Source organism: Mustelus asterias, chromosome 13 (genome assembly GCF_964213995.1).
Source record: "Mustelus asterias chromosome 13, sMusAst1.hap1.1, whole genome shotgun sequence".
Lineage (NCBI taxonomy): Eukaryota > Metazoa > Chordata > Chondrichthyes > Carcharhiniformes > Triakidae > Mustelus > Mustelus asterias.
Window position 1 is genome coordinate 94,360,871 of NC_135813.1, and position 16,739 is coordinate 94,377,609.

The window sequence follows — 16,739 nt, forward strand, 5'->3', positions numbered from 1 at the left end:
TTAATTAGTTTTTTCATAGATTGGGCATATTTTATACATTTTTTAAATTTTTCTTCATTGTTATCGGATTCCCCAACACCAACCTTGGATTCTCTCTTGAACCTCTGAATGCTACTTTAATAACTTCCCCTGCTATCCACTGGTCTCAGAAGGGTCCATGTGAATCGGTCCACACTGCATCTCCCTCAAGAGCCTCCCAGGTACAGACTAGACTACAGAAAAGACCACGAGACAGGCACCTACAGCAATCTGTACCCCTCCCACGCCCACTGCACCCAGACTGCAATCACCCTGGAATCAGTAAGAAGTCTCACAACACCAGGTTAAAGTCCAACAGTACTTCACTCACCTGATGAAGGAGCAGTGCGTCAAAAGCTCGTGATTCCAAATAAACCTGTTGGACCTTAACCTGGTGTTGTGAGACTTCTTACTGTGTCCACCTCAGTCCAACACTGGCACCTCCACACTCTGGAATCAGACCGGGATCTTGGAGCATCGAATTGCTTTCGTCACACTGCTCTTTAAAACCCCCGGTTAAACGTGGCATTGGAGGAACTACAATTGTTTGCAGGATTCATCAGCCCGGTATCACACCTCAGCAACTCTTGTTGGAAGCTACACACGCAGGTGTTGAGTGAGAGCTGACTTGCTCGGTAAGCTGCTACAGATTCACTGTTGAGCGCACGCATGGTCACATGGACAAAATAACGAGAACATCAGCAGGGTCTGGGGAATCCTATCCCAGTGTGGATCAGTCAAGTACAGGAAGGGAGGATACTGGAGAAACAAGGTCATTTTCTACCCCTTCCTCTTTTCAACTCTGAACATCTCAACTGCCTCATTGATCCAATAGGTTCCACAACATAGGCCCTGTGTTTCAAAGCAAATAAATTCATACATTTATACGAAAACATACAAAGTGTTCTTCAACAAACAGTGAGAAATATCCTGTGGTTCTTTCTATTTTCTCATCTTTACTTCATAATATTCAGCATTATATGTTTAGAATAAAGTCATTGATGATGGTGCTATAGAAAGGTTGTGGTATATTTATAAATGTATATTTGCAAAGCTGTAAAAGAATTTCAGTTCTGTGCACTGACAGGAAATGGTTCTATATTTCCTGCTTCAGGGAAATTCCTGAATGGGGGAACACTCAAAACTGAGCTATCCAAGAGGGGAGGTCCCAGGTTGACCCCTGGGGTTTTGCTAAGTTAGATCATCTCCGCTGGAATTTCAAGCCAATGGCCCCCATCACTCCTGGATTTAGGGAGAGGCAAAATCAGTCCTAGTGCTCAGCCTGTGGATCCATACCCCAGTGTCTGTCCACTCTATCCCAGGGAATGGGATAAGACTGAGGAACAAAAGAATTCCATCAGGTGAGGTATGGAGACCTTCATACAAATGAAAGCGTACAAAAGGCTCAGAGAGCTTGGCGAAGATAGGGATTTAGAAGAGTATACGGCTTGTAGGAAGGGACTAAAGAAGGAAATTAGGAGAGCCAGAAGGGGTCACGAGAAGGCCCTGGCAGGTACCTTTCGGACTTTAAACTCTAAACTTTAAACTTTAAAACTCTCTCTCTCTCTCTCTCCCTATCTTTCCCAATGAACATGTACCCCTAGATCTCTTTGTTCTGTAAATCTCCCCAATGCCCTACCATTAACTGCTTCATGCATTAAGTTCATCAGCCCCTGCATCAACAGAGGGTGAGCCTATTCTCCTTCTCTCTCCCAATCTCACCAGGGTGGAGGGGATATCAGGACAAGGGAAGGACAAGTGGAGACCAGGTTATTCCCTGACAGAGTATGATGAAAATCCAGACACCAGGTCATCCCACCCAGGTCTTGCATGGCTCACAGGGATTGGTTTTGGAACTGCAGCACCAGAGGCCTGGGGCATGTCTGATTCACCTCCCATTTGCCAAGGAATGGTCTGGAGACCTGAAACACAACATAGTAAAACCATCTTCATAAACTGAATGGGTTATCCCTGTGGTGGGATTTTCCGGTCTCGCCTGCCATGGGAATGGAAATTCCCAGATAAGCTCAACGGGCCTTTTCCTGGTCCATCAAATTATCTGCCTCGCCCGTGATGATTCCTACTGTTTGAGAGACAACGTCCCACATGGGAGACCGATGAAGAAGGTAAAAACACATGGCACCCAGGGTAATTCGACATGTTGGATCCAAAACTGGCTTAGTGGAAGGAGACAGAGGGTGGTGGTGGAAGGCTGTTTGTGTGACTGGAGGCCAGTGTCCAGTGGTGTACCAGAGAGATCAGTGCTGGGTCCCTTATTGTTCATGAAGTTAACCAAGGAGTTTATTTTGGAGCTGTTCAAGACTTTAGTTAGACCACAGCTGGAGTTGTGTGTGTAGTTCTGGCCACCTCACTATAGGAAGGATGTGATTGCACTGGAGAGGATGCAGAGGAGATTCACCAGGATGTTGCCTGGAGCGTTTGAGCTATGAAGAGAGGCAGGATAGGCTGGGGTTGTTTTATTTAGAGCAGAGAAGGCTGAGGGGAGACTTGATTGAGTATAAGATTATGAGGGGTATGGACAGGGTAGATAGGAGGCAGTTGTTCCCTTTAGTTGAAGGGTTAATAACCAGGGGAATAATTTTACGGTGAAAAGCAGGTGGTTTAGAGGGGATTTGAGGAAAGATTTTTCACCCAGAGGGTGGTGGGAGTCTGGAATGCACTGCCTGGGAGGATAGTAGAGATGGGAAACCTCACAGTTTTAAAAAGTACGTGGATTTGCACTTAAAATGTCATAACATTCAAGGCTATGGCCAAATGTTGGAAAGTGGGTTAGTGTAGATTTAGTGTAGTTTTGTTGGTGCAGACTCGATGGGCCAAAGGGCCGCTCCTGGACAGTGGGTGGGACCGGAAAATTCCACTCTTGGTTTTTGTAGCTGTTAATAGGGTAGAATTCTCTCTTTCTTCCACTATTTTTCTTCTCTTTTCCCCATTTTCCCTTCATCACATACCATCCAAAGTTGAGAGAAGGTACAGCTTCCTCACACACCTTTGTCAATGTCCCCTTGAAGTCAGTCCCAAGCAGGCGTATGAATCATAGAATCTCTACAGTGCAGAAGGAGGCCATTTGGCCCTTCGAGTCTGCACCGACCACAATCCCATCCAGGTCCTATCCCCGTAACCCCATTTGCCCTGCTAGTCCCCCTGACACTAAGGGGCAATTTTAGCATGGCCAATCAACCTAACCCGCACATCTTTGGACTGTGGGAGGAAACCGGAGCACCCGGAGGAAACCCACACAGACACGGGGGAGAACGAGCAAACTCCACACAGACAGTGACCCAAACCAGGAATTGAATCCGGGTCCCTGGTGCTGTGAGGCAGCAGTGCTAACCACTGTGCCATCATGCCACCCTTGGGACAATCACTCAGAATAATTCACCCTCCAATTTTCCCTACCCAGCAAATCTAGGTTTTCACTCAGCACCTCACACAATACTGCACTATGCTGTGTGTGGAATGGGCAGCCACATTCATGTTCCCTCTGCCCTGTAGGTCACTGCAATGTCACTCTAGGGCACCATGCACACCCTTACCCGAATCCATGAACAATTATCTTTATTAAAGCCAACTATAACCTCAACAATATAATTAAAGACTTCAAAAGCTGAAAATGCTGGAAAATCTCAACAGGTCTGGCAGCATCTGTGGAGAGAGAGAAACAGAGAATGTTTCAAGTTCGAAAAGACTCTTCTGCAGAGCAACACAACGACAGCATTGCTTGGAAGACCTTTTGTCCTTTCCCATTGGATTTAAGTGATCCCTTTGCTGCTACTGAATTGTTGACAAATTATTTTTCTCTGCTTACGTTTGTGAAGAAAAAGAAGATGGCGGTGATGACGGTGATCATTTCTCCAGCCATTCGTAGGTAGTCGCCTGTGGTGTTGTATGGATAAGGAGGCTGCAAGACATTTGAAGGAGAGAATTATTGATGAAGCTACAGTGAGTGATGGAGCAGGGCTCAAGCCTGAAACAGCAGCAGAGAGAGTTAGTGAAGGGATGGGGCAAGAACTGTGTGTTATAATTTCTTTCCCTCAACTTTTCCCCTCTATCTGCAGTCTGCCCACCCACCACAGCCAATATGATGGCCACACATCCGTGGTCGGTATATGAAACCAGACCCAGAGGGTGGGCCCAGGATGGCTGACCCTCTTATCCCCTTTCTGCAGTGCCCTGAGGAAAGCCCCATGTGGAGTGGCCTGTCTAATAGGGGAGGTAGTGTTGTGTTGGTATTGTCGCTGGATTAGTAATCCAGAGACCCAGGGTGATGCTGTAGGGATCTGGGTTTCAATCCCACCACAGCAGATGGTGGAATTTGAATTCAATAAATATCTGGAATTGAAAGATGACCATGAAACCATTGTTGTAAAAACCTATTTGGATCACTAATGTCCTTTAGTGAAGGAAATACCATCCAGCCTACAGGTGCCTCCAGATCCACAGCAATGGGTTGACTCAGTTCAAGGGCAATAAAGGTTGGCAATGAATGCCAGCCAGAAATGCTGTGTCCAATGATTTTTTATTTAAATGCTGCTGTACTGTAGAGGTAAGTGAGGTGGTACAGCTGCTAATACTGGAGTCACTAATGCAAAGTTTTAACATTCATTTTGAACCTTTGTCAAAGAGGAAACAATGTTTGTCCTCATATTACTTCTAAGTATGCACGCTCCTTTAAGTTTGAGTTGCTGGCTAGATTCTCTTTATCAGCCTTGCTATCTCCATCAAGGCAAAGCTACATAAGCAGCAATGAATGATTGTTTAGATAAGATGGCTGCAGGGAATTGCAAGCAGCCAGCTCAATGTGCTGTTGGGTCACTTTGTACCAAGAGCTAAGCAGCAAAAGCTAAGTTCAGGCTGCAGCATAGCATCAGCCCTTTAATAACATGATAGACTCAAGTTCAATTCGCCACTCTGCTCAATTCCTGGTCTGGGCAGCAAATAGACAGTTAAATGTTCAGCGGAAGCCATGAAGACTCCCCAAAAGGGGAGAGGGGAGAATAACAGATGGAGATACTCTTGCATCTTGTCTCTGTTTGCGACCAGTCAACCTGTCCATGTATAACATATGTTACAGAGTCCAGGTAGATCATAGAACACAGAAGGAGGCTACTCAGCCCATCATTCCTGTGCTGACTCTTTCCTGAAAGCACTGCAAATGTTTCCTTTTCCACCAGAAAGCTGATTCTCCTCTGAATCTGTTTCCACCAGCCTATTGGACAGTAGATTGCAGATCTAAAATAAACAGACCCACGGAGAAAAGAGAGATGTTATGTAAAGATAACAGGGAACATGTTCCCTCTATGCCATGCAGCAGCCCACAGGTCGGCCCCTTTAAGTTAACGCACGTTGGTGCAACAAAATTAAAGGGCCCACACACTTAAAATGAATTTGCCGCTCACTCCAAGCAAAATTTGAGTGCACATTAGAACCAACAGGTCACTAATTGATAGACAAACTCCAGCTCACACTTACTTTCCCTTCCGATGGCCTGTAATATGCAATGAGAGTAAATATGACCATGGCGGTGATATAGGAGATAACACTGAGGTAGAAGGACACAGCTGCAAACTTCTTCCACTTGTCACGAAATAATTCATTAATGGGCTCCACAGCTAACATTTCATAACGATTCTACAAAAGACAATAACAACTTGCATTTGTATAGCGCCTTGAATGTCGCAAACTTCACAAGGCACGTGACAGGAGAATTATCAAACACAATATGATGTTGAATCTCGTCAGGGGATACTAGGACAGGCAAAGAGCTCGGTTTTAAGAAGGAAAGAGAGTTGGGAGGCACAGAGGTTTAGGGAAGGAATTTTGGAGCATACAAATATCCACCAACAAGCTCTGCTAATGGAGAGAGGAAAACAGGAGCAGTATAAGTTATCTTCACCAAAACAATACCATGTGGTAGTGATAATACACTTTGATGTGATTTACTAACTTTCATAAAAATTGCAGCCCTTTCTGGGTTTATTCAGACGGCCATTTCATTGAATAATTCTTTGCGGATATGTCTCCAGATGCTGGTTTGACCTCAGTCCTGTTTAAGGAGCTGAATGTTTATACATACGTGCTGTCAGTTCTGAAGCTCACCTCCCAGGAGACGGCCGTGCATGTTTGACCATGGTGGGAATTGCAGAGGCATTGGTCATAATCTTTCAATCCTCCTTAGATACAGGGGTGGTGCCAGAGGATTGGAGAATTGCAAATGTTACACCCTTGTTCAAAAAAGGCAATTGGTGCCTGATCTTGGTATTGGGAAGGGAGAAGGCACGAAGAGGCACCCCCCTTCCCTTCCCTCAAGATTCCTCTTATCATGTCCAAATCTGGGTATAAGACTTTTAGACAGGATATAGAAAAGACTAGAAAGGATTTAGGAGAATGGCTCCAGGGATGAGAGACTTCAGTTACATAGACAGTTTGGAGAATCCTTGGGAAAAAGAATATCGAGAGGTGATATGATAAAAGAGTTCATCAACAGTCTAGACGGAGCAGAAAGAGAAACTGTTCTCATTGGCCGAAAGGTCAGAGCAAGAAGATATCGATTTAATGGCAAAAGCACTAAAGGCAACATGAGATAAGCACTTTTCACACAGCAAGTGGTTAGGGTCTGGAATGGAACTCATTGCCTGAGTGTGGTGAAGGCAGGTTCAATCGAGGCTTTTAAAAGTGAATTGATGAGCACCTGAAGAGAAGGAAAATTGCAGGTCTTTGGGAAAGGGAGGGCCAGTGCGTCCAGCTGAGTAAAACTTGTAGGAAGCTGGCACTAACACAATGGGCCGAATGGCCTCATTCAGCACCACAAATGTTTATGGCCCTGATTACTGGTGAAGATTTGTATCTGTGTGAATGTTGGGTGAGAAGGTGGTTTTGTTTGGTCTCCACGGTTGAATAGTTCACTGACATTTACTTGTGAGGGCTCACGAGTGATAAATGGCCACCTTTGCGGGTGGTATGGGTGGATACAGAGCAATATGTAGAGCCGTACCCCAAAGAGAAATCAACACCTACTTGAGAGTGAGGAGGAAATTGGTTCAGTTACCTCTATCTTTCCATTATAGACCAGGATCTCCAGCAGCGACACCTCCTCACCGCACGTGTCTATCGCTGAGAGATCATAAAGCGAGGAGTATACCGGCCCGTATGCCCAGTCTCGAAATTTGCGGGAAAGGTGACGAGCGCTTTCATCCTTTATCTCTCTCCTGATAATATGCTGAAAAACCTGTCAGAAAGATGAGGCTAGGACATTAAACACTGTCAGATTTAATAACCATTAGATTTTAAAAGTCCAGAAGGTTTTGGAAAGTGTGCGTTATGCAATCTTACTGTGGCATTTCCCAAAGGATGTCTGAAATCATTTATCAAAGACGTAGGGCGGAATTTTACGAAAAAGATTCTGAATGCTGAACGAGCAAGAAAACAAGAGGGTTTCAGACTTGTTTTCTGGGTGAGTTTGAAAATGCAATCTTATGATAAAGTGCCAGGATGCAATTGTCACCGGCAAGGTGAGGGGGGAGGGGGGGGGGAGCCTATGCTTGCTGGGGAAGCTGGCTGCTGAGCTATAGGGGCGCCATTGTGAAGCATGTCATTAATATTTTGCCGGCAAAACAGGGCTGGTATGATTGACGGAGGCAGAAAACCGGGTGACCCTGATTTTCGCCTCCATCCCGATTTTACCACCTTGCTTCGCTGCAAGTCGGGCAGGACTAGGTTATAAGATTGTGCCCATACCGTTGAGGTGTTGTCACTGTTATAATACAGGAAGTTCAGCAGCCAATCTGTGCACAGCAAGATCCAAGAAGAATAGCAGTGCGACAATGATATTGGCCGGTGGAAAAATATTGAACTGTATCCGGGAAGAACCTCCCTGCTCTTTGAATAATTCCATTGGATCTTTTACATCCACCTGAGAGGTCAAGTGGGGTTTTGGTTTAATGGCATATCTGAACGGCTACATTGGAATGGGACATGGACCCACAAACTTCAGACTTGGAGGCAACATTGCTAACACCGCGCCACAGTTGGTACAGACGCAGATATGGCTTAAGTTTTGAAGCAATGTGCCCAGATTTTTGCCTACCCAACCAAAAAAAAAGTGGGGTCAGGCCCCAATTTAGTTATGTCTTGCTGAACATTATATCACAAAGACCCTCCCCCCACCACTGGGTGGACAGTTTGCAAATCCAATGTCCCACCTACACTTTTATTTAGGTCATGCAGACAGATTGGGTCCTTTCCATAGGCTGCTATGTAACTGCCAGCCCAACACAAACCATTCTCTTAACCCGCTTGGTTTCAGGCAGATATTTAGGGAAACGTCACCGATACACAAGATAATCTTAAACAACCACCTTAAGTAAGAATCTATTCACTTACCCCAATCTTGCCAAGCTTCGCTGCCATCTTGAGTGGCGACAGCCCATCGTTGTTCAAAATGGCCTCCAGGCTGCATTCCGAGTACATCTTGGCGCATTTGATGAGGAACAAGTCGTACATTTTAGTCAAAAACTTGGTATTCTCCCTGGTGTTATCAGCGATGGCGACCAAAGCATGCAGCACCGTGTTTCCCCGTGAATCCTGCCTTCGGAGGTCCACGATTTTGTCTGGGTTCTCAGTGAGGTAGTTAACGATGTCAGGCTGGTTAGTACAGGCAGCCAGGGAAAGGGGTAATTCACCTGAGGAAATAAAGGCCACAGACACAGTTAATGGATGTCAAGAAAAAACATTGCTTAATTTTGTGGGAGAGGATTGATGAGTTTTTTTCAGGGGGTTCTGATGATTTTCTGAGGGGGTTGATCATTCTTTGGGACATTGATGAGCTTTTGGGGAGCGTTTGATTAGATTTTTTATGAGGGAGACTCTGATAATTTTCTGACACCTTCAGCACTGGCGCATCAGAGACGTTTCCACTTTGGCCATTCCCAGGACAGTTACAGCAAGGGTTAGTTACCAGAACAAAGTTAATCTTCCCAACTTGGAAGTCTCAAAGCATTCATTCTCATAGCTTCTGTGGAGGAAGGTCAGACTTCTGACTATCTGATGGGTCCAGCCGAGTGGACTTCAGGGATTGAAAACCCTTGGATTGGTATTCCGTTGATCACCCACCCTCCAGCACCGATCCTGCTTGTAGCATCAGTAGGAGGGCTCCACGTTTACGTGTGGCCGGTGTTAGGGTCACTATGGCTGCATCTCTGGCCGACAGAGTTGGAATCTCCCACCCACCATAGAAGAGTTTGTCCATGTCTCTCCTCCTGACCAGGAAAGCAATGCTTTGCCTTCCCCCACTCCCTCTCTCCATGTAAAAAAGAGGGCCATTTCTTTGACAATACAGCTCACCTCCTTGGTCTGGACCCTACCAATGGGGGAACCTACAGCTCATTTGGCTATAGTGTGGGAGGACAGCATGTCATAGAAACCCTACAGTACAGAAAGAGGCCATTCGGCCCATCGTGTCTGCACCGACCACAATCCCACCCAGACCCTACCCCCATATCCCTACATATTTTACCCACTAATCCCTCTAATCTACGCATCCCAGGACACTAAGGGGCAATTTTAGCATGGCCAATCAGCCTAACCCACACATCTTTGGACTGTGGGAGGAAACCGGAGGACTCGGAGGAAACCCACGCAGACACAGAGAGAATGTGCAAACTCCACACAGACAGTGACCCAAGCCGGGAATCGAACCCAGGTCCCTGGAGCTGTGAAGCAGCAGTGCTAACCGCTGTGCTACTGTGCCGCCCTAATTGATAGACTTGGAGGTGTAGTCCACAGGAAAACGGGGCACGGACATGGGGAGTCGAGGTAGAAGATTAGCCATAAGCATACTAACTGGTGGATCACTGACTATTTCTTGTGTTCTAGTGCTGCTTTTCAGGCATCCATACGGTGAATTATAATTACAGCCCAGCTCCCTCCTGCATTTTACTAGCCCTCCATGTTGAAACACCAAGATTCCCCACAGCAGTGTCATTCAGGCAGGAGGATCAAATCCTGGCATCATACTGCTTTGCAACAACACTCCAAACTCGAAGTTGTTTCGTATTATTATTCAAAGCATGTAATGACCCATATTGTTCGATCGGAGCTTTTACTAGCCATGCAGACGGCTGAGGAAAGTGTGTCAATTATTTACAGTTAATTATACAACCTCATATCACCCACTGCCTTCAGTCTGATCTATGGAGCTGTGCCAGATATCAAATTAACAATCTGTTATTTACCCCATTAAGTTCAAACTACAATTCTCTTCTCTGATTAGGATAATGGAACAGGAAGCAGTTGCTAAGAGACAGATCTTAAAAGAAGATATTGAGAGTACCAACACGGTAAGCCGCAAGTTGAATTCCCCCATAACAATAAAAAAATTCTGAGCACTCAAATTTATTACACCCACGACATAAACAATCAAACTCTATAAGCTACAATGTACCAGGAAGGCATAACGGGTCATTCTCTCACACACAGAAAAATGTCTCTGTGCATCTTGTTACGTAACACCGATGGGAAATTCTTCTTCACACGATCCACTTGCAGAATAAACACACAACTAGAATGATGCGAGGGGAAACCGTGGAATGAATTGGATGCAGCAAAAGACTTAAGGATATTTCTGGAAAGATTAATCTAGATGGGTTGAATGGCCTTTCTTGACCATGATTATCTTCTGACACAACACACACAGTACACCACACCAGCTTCTCTATATCATACAAATACACAGACAAACACAGAGCTCTGGGTGGGAGGTATCTCACCCCTCTTATTGGAAGAGGTCTTCTGTTACTTTTTATACCATCAATCTCTGTACAAGCTGAATTGTAGAAATGATCACAGTTAATGTGCATTTGCTGATTAAACCGGTTCGAAACTGGGCAGCATTGGTGAAGTGCAAAAGTGCCTGAAGTTATAAATGTTTTCTTATTAACATCGAGAGGAAACACATGGTGAGACCCCAGGAACAGTAACAGGAACAAAAAACACATTTTTTGAAATGGGTTTGTGGAGTGCCAGGATTTCTGTACCTGGAGGCAACTCTCAACATTAAACTCGGCAGACACAAGGTTAGCCGCTGGGAAACCTTAAAAAAAGCTGGCATTCCCAGTAGCTGACTTTTTGTAAAACTATGAAGTCAGTAACCCAGGTGGCACAGTGATTAGCACTGCTGCTTCACAGCACTGGGGACCCGGGTTCGATTCCCCGCTTGGGTCACTGTCAGAGTGGAGTCTGCACGTTCTCCCCGTGTCTGCGTGGGTTTCCTCCGGGTGCTCTGGAGGAAACCCAACAGCACAAGACCTGTACCTCAGGAGTAGACACCACATAAACTTCACGTAACATCAGTCACAAAGACATCTCCTTATAACCATCTCACTCTGGGCTATGTGTGTCTCAGACTCATGAGTGTGGGGCGTTGTGTCTGATTTACGTACAAAGACAACTGTGAGAGGTTGGCCAATTGTGTATCATGAGGCTGGAGGTATAAAGCAGAAGTACAGTAATTATTTTTACAGAATTACAAATAGAAATTGGATTTTTAGCATTTAGAAAGAAATTGTTTAAGCTCAAAGGATTTTTTTTGTAAATTACTTCCTTATCAATAAGGGCGGCACGGTGGCACAGTGGTTAGCACTGCTGCCTCATAGCACCAGGGTCCCAGGTTCAATTCCGGCCTCGGGTCCCTGTCTGTGTGGAGTTTGTACATTCTCCCCATGTCTGCGTGGGTTTCCTCCGGGTGCTCAAGTTTCCTCCCACAGTCCAAAGATGTGTGGATCAGGTTGATTGGCCAGGCTAAATTGCCACTTAGCGTCAGGGGGACTAGCAGGGTATATACGTGGGGCTACAGGAATAGGGCCTGGGTGGGATTGTGGTAGGTGCAGACTCAATGGGCTGAATGGCCTCATTCTGCACTATAGGGATTTGATGGGATTGTATGAGCCACTTTAATCAGTTTAATAATTAGCTAATGGAATTTCCCCAGTTCTCCTCGAACAGGTTGCCAGTGAAAGAAGATCCAATCAATCAATGTAATTTATTATACAATAGACTTGTCAGTAAAAAGAAGCCCATGGGGTCAAAGGGTTAATATGTGTATGCATCTGGTTATGTAACACTCACAGCACAGATACAAAAATGGTTAAGAGACAAAAAGCAGAAAAGATGCCAGGACAAGCTGTTAAGGCTTTTTTAAAAAGATGCTTAAATGGAGGCAAAGCATGCTAAACCTTTATAAATCACTGGTTAGGCCTTAACTAGTGTCCAATCTGGGAACATGCTTTAGGGAGGATGTCAGAGCCCTCGAGAGGGCGCAGATGAGATTTACTGGAATTATAATTGGAACGGGGGACCTCAGTGACATGGAGAGATAAGAGCAGCTGCAGTTCTTCTTAGCGCTGAGAAGGTTATGGGGAGATTTAAAAGAAGTACTTAAAATTACAAAATCTTTTGATAAATAAGCAGAAACTGAAGGTCAGTAACCCAGGTGGCACAGTGGTTAACACTGCTGCTTCACAGCACTGGAGACCCGGGTTCAATTTCCAGCTTGGGTCACTGTCTGTGTGGAGTCTGCACATTCTCCCCATGTCAGCGTGGGTTTCCTCCGGGTGCTCCGGTTTCCTCCCACAGTCCAAAAGATGTGCTGGTTAGGGTGCTTTGGCCGTGTTAAATTCTCCCTCAGTGTACCCGAACAGGCGCCGGACTGTGACGACTAGGGGATTTACACAGTAACTTCATTGCAGTGTTAATGTAAGCCGTCCTGTGACACGAATAAATAAACTTTAAAACTCACTGATTTAAGGTAATCGTCAAGAGAACGAGGGGGGCAATAAGGAGAATTTTTTTCTATAGCGAGTTGTTATGATCTGGAAGGCATTGCTGAAAGAATTGCAGAAGCAGATTCAATAATCAGTTTCAAAAGGCGATTGGATATCGGAAAATATGAAGGGCCGCGGGGAAAGAAGAGGGGAGAGGGATGAATTGGATAGAACCATAGAAACATAGAAACTAGGAGCAGAAGTAGGCCATTCAGCCCTTCAAGCCTGCTCCACTATTCAACCTAATCATGGCTGATCGCCTCTCTCAATGTTATACTCTAACGCTCCTCCCATACCCCTTGACACCTTCAGAATCTAGAAATCTATATATTTCCTTCTTAAATATATTCTGTGACCTGGCCTCCACAGTCATCTTTGGTAGAGAAATCCACAGGTTCACCGCCCTCTGAGTGAAAACGTTTCTCCTCATCTCAGTCCTAAATAGCCAACTCCATATCCTGAGACTGTGATCCCTTGTTCTAGGCCCAGCCAGAGGAAACATCATCCCTGCATCCAGTCTGTCCAGCCCTATCAGAATTCTATATGTTTCAATGAGATCCTCTCTCATTCTTCTAAATTCCAGTGAATACAGGCCCAATCAACTCAATCTCTCTTCATCAGATATTCCTGCCATCCCAGGAATCAGTTTGGTGAACCTTCACTGCACTCCCTCTATGGCAAGTATATCCCTTCCCAGTTAAGGAGACCAAAACTGCACACAGTACTCCAGGTGTGGTCTCACCAAGGCTCTGTACAGCTGCAGTAAGACATCCTTGCCCCTGTACTCAAATCCTCTTGCAATGAAGAGCAACATAGCTGCCTGCTGCCTCTCAAAGAGCTGGTCCAGTCACTATGGGCTGAATGGATGTTCTCCGTCTGTGGGATATGATTCTTCCATGTTATTTATAGTTAAGATTTAGCTTGGTTTAGACCCTTTATTAATGGCAATATAAAATGTTATTGTTACAGTATTAAAACAGTACCCTCACCAGGCAAACCCTCTAATCAGGTTAGAAACACAGTTTACTTGCCCTGACTCCCCAATCACGCCCCCAACCCTCATCCGCCCACATTAAGATGTCAGAGTCTGTGTTTTGCTGCTCCAAGGCTCAATAAGAGCTAAAATAAGATTTAGAATCCTTTGATCTAAATTTACCGGCCCCTCTTCATTTCCCATATATTCTCTCAGCACGCAATACATGGGGTTGTCATCTCTGGTTTAGAACCAATTCATTTTTAGAATAGGGTGTCCAGAATGTTTTTCAACATGAACCAGGCACAAAATCAGCCGAATCTTCTGAGGAGCGGCAATCGCTGTCGGATTAGCAGTCCATTCACAATGCTGACCTTGCGCCAAAGCTCCACCTTTCTCGCCTGGAGTTCAGAAGCAGGCTTCCTCAGAAATGTGGCCAAGGGGGTCCTCCCCCCTTGCACAGGAGTGTAGGACCATGCCACGCCATGCCCCCTTTGTATGTCCCCCTGGCTATGGCACTAGTTGCTGGGGAGGCGACGGCCTTGTGGTATTATCGCTCGACTATTAATCCAGAAACTCAGCTAATGTTCTGGAGAAGCGGGTTCGAATCCTGCCACGACAGATGATGGAATTAGAATTCAACAAAGAAATCTGGAATTAAAAATCTACTGATGACCATGATACCATTGTCGATTGCCGGAAAAACCCATTTGGTTCATTACTGTCGTCCTGACCTGGTCTGGCTTACATGTGACTCCAGATCCACAGCAATGTGGTTGACTCTCAACTGCCCTCGGGCAACTAGGGATGAGCAATAAATGCTGGCCAACCAGCGACACCCATGTCACAAAAATGAATTTTTAAAATTCCAGTAAGTAAATGTCCCAAAGCCACTTTGAGAAGCTGCAGAGCGGAGGTAAGTGTGTATGCCGAGTGGGTGAGGGGGCAGGGATGGTAGGTGGGTGGGTGAGGAGTATAATCAGGTCAGTGAAGGGTAGTCAAGAAGTTGGTGGGCAGTGGGTGGAGTGTAATCGGGGAGGACCAGTGGGGAGTCAGTAGTATAGTTATCCAGGAGTTAGAACTGATTTTAATCTTTCTAACTTTTCTTGGATAACTAATCTGCTAAGTAAGTTGGAAGTCTCCAACTTTAAATCGGAGTTTCAGAAGGGAATTGTCCAACAGAAGTCCAAACTTCCAGAGCAATTCCAGTGTACTCAGTTCCGAGGGGGGTCTCCCAATGCATCTTCAGGGGTACCCCCAGGGTATGATCATCTGGAGATTGGAAGTTCTGGGCCATTTTTCTCACAAGGGCCTTGCCTGACAGGGCTTCATATTAGGATAAGTGCAACTCCTACCCCATGATTTTAATTAAAATGAATGGAAACAAAATTGTATGGAACATGCTGACTATTTCTCGAAATATTGTCCCAAGACATATGACAGAAGGCTGGATTCAAAACTTCTGCTGTGAAAATTGATAAAATATAAGACAGGTTGCTATTTCACTGACAACCATGCCTCAAAATGCAGAAATGTTTGGTTTTATGGCTATTACAAAGATTCTCAGTTGATCAAAGAACTGTTATGGTGCAGAAGGAGACCATTCAGCCCATCAAGCCAGCATCAGCTCTCTGAACGAGCAATTCACCTAGTCCCAGTCTCCCAAATGCCCTGCTCATTCTTCCTTTTCAAATAACAGTCCAATTCCATTTCTTGGATGTTTCGATTGAACATGCCACAACCAGACTCTCAGGTCATCCATTCCAGACCTTAACCACTTTTCCTCATGTCGCCTTTGCTTGCTCCTTCTTGACCCTTTCACGAGAGGGAAGTTTCTCCCTGTCTGTCCTGTCCAGACCCTCATGATTGTGAACGCCTCTATCAAATCTCCTCTCAGCTTTCTCTCCTCCCAGGAGAACTGTCCAAACCCCTCTCCAACCTATGAATGGTTCCTCATCCCTGGAACCATTCTTATGATTCTTCTCTACATATCTTCATATATCAGAACTTGAGCTGTGATCCCATTCCTTAAACTGCCACTGCCCTGCTTGTTATCCAGTTATGGACTTGGGAAATTGTGGCAAACATTTCTGAGAGGACACTGATTCCATCAATTCACAGAAAGCGGTGATGTATGGTGCAAGATCCAGCAGATCTGCTATTTGAGGAAGTCTTGAGTTCTGATGGTGAGACTCTGTCTTTGTATGGGATGCTAATCATGCGGCCAATTTTACTGGGAACAGAAAAACTGCCCCAATTCAGAATGTCGACAGTTGTCACTTTCACACAATTGATCCAAATGAGTATCGAGCATTATTTAGTCCAGGTTATCTACATGAGGGGGCTTAATAAGACAAAATCTAAAACAAGAAGTGATCAAGTGAAAGCTCCACTGAGGAGAGTAAGTCTGTCACCACCCCATCATTCTCAAGGTCATAAGAAGAATGGTTCACTTACTTATTATAGAAGCCTAAAGTGAAAGAATACACAAGAGATTTGCCCTGAAATTCCGGAAGGAATGACTTATGAAGACACAAATAAATCTACATATATCAGCGATATGTCCAATGAAGTAAGGATGTTGTGTAACTTGGAGGGAGACTGTGAGGTGATGGCGTTCTCATGAACTTGTGCAATTTGTTGGTCTCCCATGATTTCGAACTTCAGGAATCTTGGTCTGTGTAAACGTCGCCGAGGCTTACTCTTTCCACAGAATGCGTGCAATCTACTTTACTGTGAACTTGGCTCAATCCATTTCATCTGCAGAGGGTACATTCTCCTGAAATAATCACTGATTTCTGGACCCGATCAATAAAACGTCACAATATCCATCTGTATATCTGCAGATTTCCCTCTGGCCAGCTACGTGCCATGAATAACATCATCATAGCACTATCAGAATCATAGAATAG

At 45.1% G+C, this 16,739-nt stretch overlaps 1 protein-coding gene across 1 annotated transcript in view; it reads right to left on the minus strand.

Annotated features, from left to right (window-relative positions):
* The window catches only part of trpv4 (transient receptor potential cation channel, subfamily V, member 4), a 69,701-nt gene that overhangs the window by 13,360 nt on the left and 39,602 nt on the right, over positions 1-16,739 (minus strand). The window contains exons 5-8 of the mRNA XM_078226111.1: positions 8,419-8,717; positions 7,085-7,264; positions 5,509-5,667; positions 3,845-3,937 (exon numbers count right to left, since the gene is read on the minus strand). Coding sequence (XP_078082237.1) covers positions 3,845-3,937; positions 5,509-5,667; positions 7,085-7,264; positions 8,419-8,717 — 731 coding nt within the window. The remainder of the gene's footprint in view (positions 1-3,844; positions 3,938-5,508; positions 5,668-7,084; positions 7,265-8,418; positions 8,718-16,739) is intronic.